We start from the raw sequence: 11,453 nt of genomic DNA, 5'->3' as shown, positions 1-11,453 counted from the left end.
TAATGTGAAATTAACACAACTGTAAATAAATTGGTAAATAAAATTGAACTGAAACTGTATATAAAATAACTCTTAAATCCTGTAAATAAAACGAATTGGTTACCTGCTGCAAATAAAAAAAAAATGCATTTCTGTTTATAAAATGTGTCTTTGATGTGTGTGTGTCAGGAGTCTTTCCAGGTGTGTGTGAAGGGGGTGGGTTCAGTCCTGCAGCTGGTCGATCAGGTGATGACCTCTGAACTCAGGAACGGATTCGCCGTCGTCAGGTAACAACTGCAGCTTCTGGTGGTGCGTTCAGGTGTTCCTCGTTAACAAGAACTTCAGCGTCCTAAAACATGTTCCTCCCTCTCTCTCTGTCAGACCTCCAGGTCATCACGCTCAGTCTGACATGTCCAACGGTTACTGCATCTTCAACAACGTGGCGATCGCAGCGCGATACGCTCAGACCAGACACGCCGTCCGCAGGTAGGGGGGGGTGTGTGTGTGTGTGTGTGTGTGTGTGTGTGTTGTTGTTGTGTGTGGTGTGTGTGGGTGTGTTGTCATTTTCTGTCCAAGTTGTATTCTAACATTGATTATATTCTGAGCTTTCATTCAACATGTATAAAAGTGACAATACCCTAAAAACCATAAAAGCAAGTCTTATTGTTCCTTTTTATAAACATGATCTGTGTGTGTGTGTGTGTTTGTGTTGTTGTTTGTGTGTGTGTCAGGGGTGTTGATAGTGGACTGGGATGTTCATCACGGTCAGGGTGGTATCCAGTACCAGTTCAAGGACGACCCCAGTAAACTCCTGATCAAATCAAATACTGGTTCCAAATTCTCAAGAAAATAGCAAACACTGACAATAAAATCCACCACGTTAATATTGTGCGTGTGTTGTGTGTGTTGTGTGTGTGTGTGTGTGTGTGTGTGTACGTGTTGTGTTTGTCAGTGTCCTCTACTTCAGTGTGCACAGGTACGAGGAGGGGTCTTTTCTGCCTCACCTGTCGGAGTCTGACAGTCGGTTTGTCGGCAGCGGACGAGCTGAAGGCAGAAACATCAACCTGCCCTGGAACAAGGTGCACACTTCACACGACTCTTATCAACGCGGGGGAAACAGCATGTTCTGGTCGGATATTCAGATATAGACCTTGTGGAAAATGCCAATATAATTTGGGTTTGAGGATCATTTGGAAATGTGTACAGAGCATTCAGAACTTAATCGACTTGAATGCTCGGTTTACTGCAGTTTGCGACACAGTCTTTTTATTGGCTAGCTTTGTTGTTTATACAGAAAACACAGAAGCCTTCAGTTTCCAAGGATGGAGCAAAGATTCTTAACCGAAAGAAACGCCCAGATGTACTGTGGGAAGGAGAAACAAACCTACTTTTTAAACATTCAAAAATACATAGATATCGACAGGTATTTCCACAATACCAACCTTTTCTAGAAGGATCAAAGAGAGAGGGTTTGATGGCACAGGTTTACAAGTAAGCCACAAAAACGGATTTACTCAGAGTATACACGAGTACATATAAACCGGAGTGTTAGCTTGATATTAATACATTTGTATTCGCTATATAACAGCTTAGTTGCAGTATCCAGAATAAGGGAAAAGACTGTATATTTTGTTGTCACTCTTTACTTTCCACACCTCTTAAAACCCTGTTCCGTGTCATGGATCCCGCAGACGGGGATGACAGACGCCGATTACATCGCAGCTTTTCAGCAACTGCTGCTGCCCGTAGCCTACGAGGTAACACCGGAGAGAACAAGGAAGCATCTTGCTGTTTAGAAACGAGTAACACTGATATATGTAATGTATAAATGTTTGCGTGTGTTTTCAGTTTCAGCCTCAGCTGGTCCTGGTCTCGGCTGGATTCGATGCTGCCGTCGGAGATGAGAAGGTGAAAACTCCACTGACCTGGGAGCACTGACCAAAATGAATATTCATTCATTGGTTTAATAATATCTTAATCTGTGTGTGTGGTGTGTGGTGTGGTGGTGTGTGTGTGTGTGTGTGTGTGTGTGTGTGTGTGTGTGTGTGTGGTGTGTGTGTGTGTGTGTGTGTGTGTGTGTGTGTGTGTGTGTGTGTGTGTGTGTGTGTGTGTGTGTGTGTGTGTGTGTGTGTGTGTGTGTGTGTGTGTGTGTGTGTGTGTGTGTGTGTGTGTGTGTGTGTGTTCAGGGCGGGATGTGTGTGAATCCTCAGTGTTTCCACGTTCTGACTCACATGTTGATGAGTTTGGCAGAAGGTCGACTTGTTCTCGCTCTCGAGGTAAAATCCCTTTCATATCATCAGTGTATGTATGCTGTATACTTTTTACTCATTATGTGTGTGTGTGTGTGTGTATAGGGGGGTTATAACCTACAGTCGACAGCAGAGGGCGCTGCAGCGTGTGTCAGAGCTCTGCTGGGAGGAGCCTGCCCTTTCCTGACTCCGCCCTACGCTCCGTCTGACAGGTAACATCTGGAACATCTGAGACACACCTGAGCTCATAAATAACTGCTGCTATATATCTAACTGTGTGTGTGTGTGTGTGTGTGTGTGTGTGTGTGTGGTGTGTGTGTGTGTGTGTGTGTGTGTGTGTGTGTGTGTGTGTGTGTGTGTGTGTGTGTGTGTGTGTGTGTGGTGTGTGTGTGTGTGTGTGTGTGTGTGTGTGTGTGTGTGTGTGTGTGTGTGTGTCAGTGCTCTGCAGTCCATCTCTCAGACGGTCTCAGCTCTGTATCCTCACTGGGCCTCTCTGCAAACACTCGGTGAGAGTTTTATTATTTATCTCTTCATTTAGTGGAACATTATTCAGTCCACAGAATTAGTAGAGAGTTAGGGATCTGGGGAATTTTATAAGACAATGTTTTCTCTTTACATCCAGGATGTCAAATGATGTTTAATAAACGTCCTGTTCTCTTCATTTTTCTGTTGCAGAAGGCAGCCGATTGGCTGAGGGGCGTGTCATCAGAGCAACAGCCAATGAGAAAAGCACAAAGCACACTGAGCCGCCTCCCTCTGTTGCCAAGACAACAGGTCTGGTTTATGATGAGAAGATGATGGAGCACCTGAACCTGTGGGACAGGTGAGTGACCTCCACCTGCAGATACACTCTATATTTATATTATATATATAAAGCAACAGCAGGACCCATTTTTATTTTCAACTTTTTTGACTTTTTTTATTTTCGGGAGACATGTTGCTACATTACCTTTTTATTGTGTGTGTGTTTAAGCGGTAGGAGATCTGAGAGCTTGTGATCATACAACACAGTTCTAATGATATTTATATTCTGTCTATGTAAGATTGTAATCATATGAATAAACCTTGCCTCCGCAGACATCACCCTGAACAGCCTCAGAGGATCTTTAAAATCTTCTCCAAACATCAGCAGCTGGGATTGGTCGGTCGTTGCAAACGGATACCAGTTCGCTTAGCAACAGAGGAGGAGCTGTCCACCTGTCACAGGTATGTACACATTTAGAGAGATCATACAACAAATATAAATATCTGTTGTCGGCCTGAAACTGTCAGAAGATAAGTGTGTGTGTGTGTGTGTGTGTGTGTGTGTGTGTGTGTGTGTGTGTGTGTGTGTGTGTGTGTGTGTGTGTGTGTGTGTGTGTGTGTGTGTGTGTGTGTGTGTGTGTGTGTGTGTGTGTGTGTGTGTGTGTGTGTGTGTGTGTGTGTGTGTGTGTGTGTGTGTGTGTGTGTGTGTGTGTGTGTGTGTGTGTGTGTGTGTGTGTGTGTGTGTGTGTGTGTGTGTGTGTGTGTGTGTGTCCGGTGCAGTGTGCAGCACATTGAGCAGATGAAGGCCACAGCAGAGATGAAGCCTAGAGATCTGCACAAACTGGGTCTGGAGTTTAACTCCATCTTCATCAACAACCAGAGCTACCAGTGCGCTCTGCTGGCTGCAGGAGGCTGCTTCAGCGCCGTGGAGAGGATCCTCTCAGGAGAGGTAACACACACACACACACACACACACACACACACACACACACACACACACACACACACACACACACAAGTTCAGTCTCATACGTCACTTTGCTTTAGTTTGAGTACAGAGTACATGTTGTTTTTCACCACATCAACATACTACAAAAAAGTTTAAAAATACATCTAGACGTGTGTTTATGTTACATTAGATTCAACTTTATTGAACAACGAAATGCAGTTCGCATCCAACCAGGAAGTGAAAAGTGCCTGGGGTTTCAACAAACAATGTTGTAGTAATGTACATTAATGTATAAATATATTTGGTTCAGATTTAGAGCACATACTGTATGAGGTGCATGTTCCTATGGTAACGCTGCACACGTCTTCAGACCAAACGTAAACAAGGCGAAGAATATGCCTTTATACAGTACCTTTATAGCCAAAGTGCTTAGCAGGCAGACGCACAGGAAATACATTATTGCATGTGTGCGTAGTCCTCCTTCCTCTGGAAACTCCCGGAGAAAACGGTTTGAAATAGCCAATGTAGAAAATACATTGAAGTAGAAGAAAAATTGAGGAAACAGAAAGTGACTGCAGATTGTTTTGGGAAAGACATTTTGGTGAACTATTATGGTAATATAATACAAAATGAGTTATTCGTTCAGTGCTGAGATGGCGTTACTGCACATAGAGTATATCCTGTGCAGCTCCGGGTGAGACATGGTACGCTTTACAGATTGTGTTATGAGATATCAGGCTGTATAAATAAAATGATTGATTCACATTTTCCTGTTTCCTCTCCAGGTGAGTAACGGCGTGGCGATCGTCCGTCCTCCCGGTCATCACGCAGAGAAAGACTCTCCGTGTGGTTTCTGTTTCTTCAACACGGCAGCGGTCACAGCTCGCCACGCACAGAAAATATCCCATGATGCACCGCTGCGAGTCCTCATCCTGGACTGGGACGTTCACCACGGCAACGGGACGCAGCACATGTTCGAGGACGACGACAGGTGAGCATTAAAGTGATTTAAAGTCGACTTAATGAAATGTATGTGACTTGGAGTTGAAGTGACGATGGATTTTCTCTCCGTCTCAAGCGTCCTGTACGTCTCGCTCCATCGCTATGACAACGGATCGTTCTTCCCGTCCTCATTGGACGCCGCCCCGGACAGGGTGGGCGTGTCTAAAGGGGCGGGGTTTAACGTCAACGTGGCGTGGAGCGGCGGGCGGATGGGCGACTCCGACTACCTTGCTGCCTTTCACAGTGTCATCATGCCGATCGCCACCGAGGTAACACACACACACACACACACACACACACACACACACACACACACACATATACATAAACACACAGGAGCACACTCTGATTGGTCTACTCTCTCCCCGCAGTTTAACCCCGGTCTGGTTCTGGTGTCGGCCGGGTTCGATGCAGCACGAGGGGATCCACTGGGGGGGTACAATATGACGCCGGAGGGATATGCCCACCTGACTCACCTGCTGATGTCACTGGCTGGGGGGCGGGTGCTACATATACTGGAGGTACGCCCTGATTATGTGAAATAATCCTTTGACGGTCAAATTGACAATTATAATGATATGCATATACTATTTGCATATGATGTTATATTTGTCTTAATTACTAACCATATCATTTCATTTTCCATTAAAGAAAAGTTACAAAATGTTTATATATTTCATAAAATGTAATCTTATCTACATGATTATTGCAATAGTTTGGATTCACAGCAAAAATCTGATGCTATTTTGAACAAGAAATGAATGATGATAATGCTGGCAATAACAATGTATATGTATCTTTGGTGGAGGCAGACAGGGGAAAATAGAAAGAAACGGAAATGATTTAAAGATGCTGGATTATTTACACAGTTGTATTAACATGATAACAATATTTTCTGTTGTAAATATCACGTTTATTGTCAATACCAATACAAATATTTAAAAACTAAATGTACATGACATTTCTCTTTTTCTCAGGGAGGTTATAACCTGTCATCCATCTCTGACTCCATGGCGATGTGCACAAGCGTGTTGCTAGGAGACCCTCCTCCCTCTTTGGCGATGCCCCTCCCCCCTCCTCATCACAACGCCGTGGCAACGATCAACGAGGTCATCCGACACCACGCCCCCTACTGGAAGTCGCTACGGATACGCAGTCAGTTATTTTGAAATCAATTCAATTTGTTTCTTTTTTTGTTTCATTTGGTTAACTTTATTACTTTTTTTTTTAGTCCCAGAGTCTGTCCGGGTGTCCCTGCCTTCCCCAAAGCATCGTGGGAAACGTATTTTTAAAGGAAAAGGCAAGAAGTCAGAGCAAGGCAGCACAAACAAACCACCTCTGCCCCCTACAGAACCGGAGAAAACAACAGTAAATATGAAAGCACTTTTGCAGATTAAAATTAGAATGAAGAAAATGAAAAAAAAATCTAAAATTGTGTGTCTCCTTATTGTTGTTTTTCTAGTCCAATCAGACGGAGTGTGGTCTCGAGCTGCTCACGCAGGGATTGGCCGGTTTGGACATTTGTCAAACTTCAGCCAATCACACTCCTGCTAAATCCACAGAAGTGGGCGGGGCCAGGCCGAAGGTACGCCAAAGCCCGGAGAAGGTGGAGTCATCTGCAGTGACACCTGAGAACAGCCAATCAGGTGACAGTACACAACCTCAGGTGAGCAGGAAGTCAGATCTTTATAGTTTTAAATATAATAATAATAATAAATGTTATTTATATAGCGCTTTTCCTGGTGCTCAAAGCGCTTAAAATATAGATTATAAATTCCTAATAAATATTTACATATATATACATAAACAAGAACAAAATGTTGATTTATATCAATAAAGTAAAGAATACATGGATACATTTTTTAAATATCAGTTTTGGTACATTAAATGACATTAGCTTTCGGCTGTTTTCATTCTCCATAACCTCTCTGGTCTGTTAGTGTTTACATCCCATCTTATTAAGAATCGTATAACTTTTCTCATGTTTTTTACACATTTTTAACACGGCAGGATGTTGCCGTGGCAGCTCCAGAGTCGGTTGCCCCTGGAGACAAGCCTGCCAGTGAAGAAGGGGCGGGACCGGAGGAGGACGGAGCGTGTGGTTGGTCGCAGCCTCAGACCTCTCTGGAGCTGACGTGTGGAGGACAGGCGGATGTGAGCGAATATTATTTATGAACTTTTTTGTCTTGGAACATATTTATAACCCCATATTTAAATAGCAGTGATGCATTGTTTTTGTATTGACTGGGAAGTTAGCTCCTCCCTGGTTCTCTCAACAAAAAGCAATGGGATTTTTGCTCATTTTGTTACTATTTAAGCTCTGTTGCTAACTCTCGTTTATGTCATATTTTGTTCCGCAGGATCATCTCCACGTATTAACACTACTTTAGGATTTTTGAAGTGTAGATGCAATCACAAGCCAACATTAGGCTATGAGGAACTCAATTACGGTCACATGAAGCTAAATGCGGCTAATGTTCTGTATTATGATGTTTAGACATCTCATTTAGACACTTGTAATATAAATAAAAGTAAACTCTTAAACTTGTATCAACCACAGAACTTATTTCAGGCTTCTAAAGGACGACACTAAAAGGCTCATTCCTCTCCACTCTGTTATCTTGTTCTTTAATCTACCGTCTATCGTCACATTACCAACGTGTCTCTCTCTCTGCCTGTCTGTCTTCAGACCCCTCTCTACGTGGTGGACCCTCTCTCCTGGTGTCCTCACCTGGACGTCGTTAAGCCCCTCCCCCCGGCAGGTATCGACATCTTCCAGTCGTGTAAGGACTGTGGCTCCGAGGCTGAGAACTGGATCTGTCTCACCTGCTACCAGGTGACCTGTCTCACCCCTCCATCACACACTTTGTCTCACCCCTCCATCACACACTCTGTCTCACCCCTCCATCACACACACTGTCTCACCCCTCCATCACACACTCTGTCTCACCCCTCCATCACACACTCTGTCTCACCCCTCCATCACACACTCTGTCTCACCCCTCCATCACACACACTGTCTCACCCCTCCATCACACACTCTGTCTCACCCCTCCATCACACACTCTGTCTCACCCCTCCATCACACACTCTGTCTCACCCCTCCATCACACACTCTCTCTTTCCCCTCCATCACACACACACACACACACACACACACACACACACACACACACACACACACACACACACACACACACACACACACACACACACACACACACACACACACTGTCTCTCCCCTCCATCACATACTCTGTCTCACCCCTCCATCACACACACTGTCTCACCCCTCCATCACACACACTGTCTCTTCACTCCATCACACACTCTGTCTCTCTCCTCATCACACACTCTGTCTCACACACACTGTCTCTCCCCTCCATCACACACTCTGTCTCTCTCTCACCCCTCCATCACACACACTGTCTCTCCCTCCATCACACACTCTGTCTCACACACACTGTCTCTCCCCTCATCACACACTCTGTCTCACATGTTGATGATGAAGGCGTCTCACCTGCTGTCCTCCTGTCTCAGGTGTTCTGCGGTCGTTATGTTAACGAGCACATGGTGACTCACGGCGTTGTGTCTGAGCACCCGATGGTGCTGAGCTTCTGTGACCTGTCTGTGTGGTGCTACCTGTGTGAGGCCTACGTGCACAACCAGGTGAGGCTTCATTCGTTTTATTGATATTATTATTATCATTATTATTATTGTATTTATTTTCAAAACTTTTATTGGGTTTTTTACTAATATAATATATTAATGCTATTATTATTTATGGCATTTATAATGATATGAATTTTATTTTGTATTTGTTCCATGAGCACAGACAATAAACATATTGGTTCTGAGGTTAACTTTATTATTTTATATTTTAATATTATTCTTAACATTTGAGGTTAAGAGATTTTATATATATTTTTTATAAAATGTATGAAAATAAAGGATTTGTTTGATTCCTAATTCCCCCTTAGGGTGTTTCTATTAAAGATTGTACTTATATGTCTTGTTTTATTGTTTTAAAGCTATTCCAAGATATATTAAACTTCACAGCAAATACAGCGCTAATATAAAGTACTTTATCATTATTATATTTATCATTATTGTTAAGATTGTTATATTAATAATAACACATATTTTACCTAAATAAAAGCTTAAACTTCTTGTTCCTTTAGATTCTGTATGAAGCTAAGAACTCAGCGCACTGCGCCAAATTTGGAGAGGAGATTCCTCCATGGAGCTGAGAGGAAGACGAGGAGGTGAAGGAGAATGGGAGAACATGATGAAGAGGAGATTTAGGTGAAGAGGAGGAGATGAAGATAAGGATGCAGGCGTACAAATCTGAATGTTGTTCCTGTTTTTCTGCCCCTCTTCTCTCAGTGTGATTGGACCTCAAATACAGTGTGTCAAAGCTGCCAAAAAATTAACACATGAAGAAGTGACAAACTTTATCGAACAAAAAAGAGACAGCAGACGAAGAAGAGTGGTGATGATGTCAGAAAGAGGCCACGCCCACAACCAGTGACTCGATAATGTGAAATCTGCAGTTTTATTTGTGCATGTATTTGGCGTTCTTTCATACCACACTTGGAAGATGTTAGTTTTGATTAATTACTTCCAAACTCTCATTACTTCCTGCAATATATCTGCCTTCAAAAGATGCCACAAATGGCCGATAACGATCGATGTCTAGCTCACTTTACTTTTTAAATAATTTATTACTTTGTATAGTGTCAGAAAATACCTAAACCAAGTTGGTTTGTTTTGCAAACAGGTTGCCATGTGTTCTTGCTCAAAATAGGGAAAACAACTTTAAAGAGATTAGGTAAAAAGATCATGTTCTGGGAAGAGAAACGGAGAGAAATAAAGAATTAAAAAGGGATGATTATTTCAACCAGAAAGAAAATAAATGGATGAAAATTCTGATATACATTTTCAAATAATTCAACGTATAATCTGCACTTTTTAATTTAATTGTTTTACTGTTTCTTTATATCACACAGTCTGACGGTATTAGAGCATTACCTCACTTCAGAAGTGTTTGATTTTCACACCTGTTAAATAATTTATTGTTGGAAACAAAGTTATGCATCTTTAAACTTTAACATTAATTGTGTAGCTGCACACTCTAGAGTTTTATATTAAGGTTTCCGCTTTAGTTTGACAAGTCTGAACATTTGGTGTTTCTGTCGGTTAATTGGTTAATTACACTTCTGGGTTTGGATGTGTTTTCTCTTTACAGCTGAGCAAATGTGAACAAACAACGAAACAAACCAGTTTGCATCGGAGGGGCAAACTGGTGTGTGTGTGTGTGTGTGTGTGTGTGTGTGTGTGTGTGTGTGTGTGTGTGTGTGTGTGTGTGTGTGTGTGTGTGTGTGTGTGTGTGTGTGTGTGTGTGTGTGTGTGTGTGTGTGTGTGTGTGTGTGTGTGTGTGTGTGTGTGTGTGTGTGTGTGTGTGTGTGTGTGTGTGTGTGCATCCCGTTTGTTTTATTTCTATTAAGATGTTTGTATGTATATTTATTTTCCTGCATCGGTCACTTATTATTAATGCTGGACAGATTGTTATGATACAGTTTCATAAGCAACTCTCCGCTTTCAAGGAAAATAAACTTTTAAACAAACAAAAAAAAGTATACTTTTTATTTTCGAATATATATATTAATTACTGAACCTGGAAAGTTTTATTTTGATGTTGATTTCTGCCGAAAGAACTTCATATTTAATAACTGATTCAAACATTTTCGGTAGATACAAGTACACATTATTTTATTATATTAAAACGTAAAACAGCTTATATTTCACCATGCTACCGTCTAGGGCAGGGCTTCTCAAACTCCAGACCTAGGTCCGGATCCGGACCGAACTACAAATCAATCCGGACCGAACCCTGTGTCCCATTATTAAAAAAATAATAATAATCTGATTCTGATGTAAATTAAAGTGGACCTATTATGCTATATTGGAAACATATATTGTAGCGCCATACATACAAAACATGTCTGTGAAGTTTTTTGCTTAAAATACCAAACAGATCACCCATTGTAGCCATGCCTCATACTGCTCATACCCCTCTTTTGCAACCCTGTTAGAGAAACGCGGATTTTGGGTCCTTAGCTTAAACAGAGGAGGCGGAGCTAATGCCTGATCAGAATTCTACCGGAGATAAAGTTAAATTCTGCTGTGATAAAACACCATCCTGTTCTAAATCACATCAAAGATTATTTCTGAAACAGTATGGAGCTCAAATGCTTTTTCTCTTGCGGGTTTATCACAAGGTGAGTTCCTTTTTTTATTTCCTGCTTTTTAAACACATGTGCTCTCCAGTACAGGTTAGCTCTGAGTGTTAGCGAGGCTTGCTAATGTAAACAAAGACGAGATTACGTCCAAAACACGTCAGGCATTGTTTCTGATAGCAATATTCTGTGGGTCCGCTGCCGATTTGACGTCATATCGGCAACAAACCTGTATCCGCACGTTGTTCCCCTGTTTTTAAAAGATGTGGGTACGGAGGAAAAGAGGGTTTT

The 11,453-nt window shown here is 42.2% G+C and overlaps 1 protein-coding gene across 1 annotated transcript in view; it reads left to right on the top strand.

Annotated features, from left to right (window-relative positions):
• The window catches only part of hdac6 (histone deacetylase 6), an 18,681-nt gene extending 8,822 nt beyond the window's left edge, over positions 1-9,859 (top strand). The window contains 23 exon segments of the mRNA XM_034086588.2: positions 169-266; positions 361-479; positions 711-780; positions 929-1,058; positions 1,671-1,736; positions 1,828-1,887; positions 2,166-2,255; positions 2,334-2,440; positions 2,667-2,734; positions 2,904-3,051; positions 3,306-3,434; positions 3,753-3,921; positions 4,707-4,912; positions 5,000-5,192; positions 5,295-5,444; positions 5,901-6,078; positions 6,155-6,291; positions 6,386-6,589; positions 6,934-7,077; positions 7,613-7,759; positions 8,464-8,592; positions 9,105-9,188; positions 9,310-9,859. Of these exon segments, the coding sequence (XP_033942479.1) occupies positions 169-266; positions 361-479; positions 711-780; positions 929-1,058; positions 1,671-1,736; positions 1,828-1,887; positions 2,166-2,255; positions 2,334-2,440; positions 2,667-2,734; positions 2,904-3,051; positions 3,306-3,434; positions 3,753-3,921; positions 4,707-4,912; positions 5,000-5,192; positions 5,295-5,444; positions 5,901-6,078; positions 6,155-6,291; positions 6,386-6,589; positions 6,934-7,077; positions 7,613-7,759; positions 8,464-8,592; positions 9,105-9,173 (2,811 nt within the window). The 3' untranslated portion in view covers positions 9,174-9,188; positions 9,310-9,859.
• The last annotated feature ends 1,594 nt before the right edge of the window (positions 9,860-11,453 follow it).

This window comes from Pseudochaenichthys georgianus, chromosome 7 (assembly GCF_902827115.2).
Source record: "Pseudochaenichthys georgianus chromosome 7, fPseGeo1.2, whole genome shotgun sequence".
NCBI lineage: Eukaryota > Metazoa > Chordata > Actinopteri > Perciformes > Channichthyidae > Pseudochaenichthys > Pseudochaenichthys georgianus.
The sequence above is the reverse complement of the archived record's forward strand: the minus strand, read 5'-3'. Positions and strand labels throughout refer to the sequence as shown.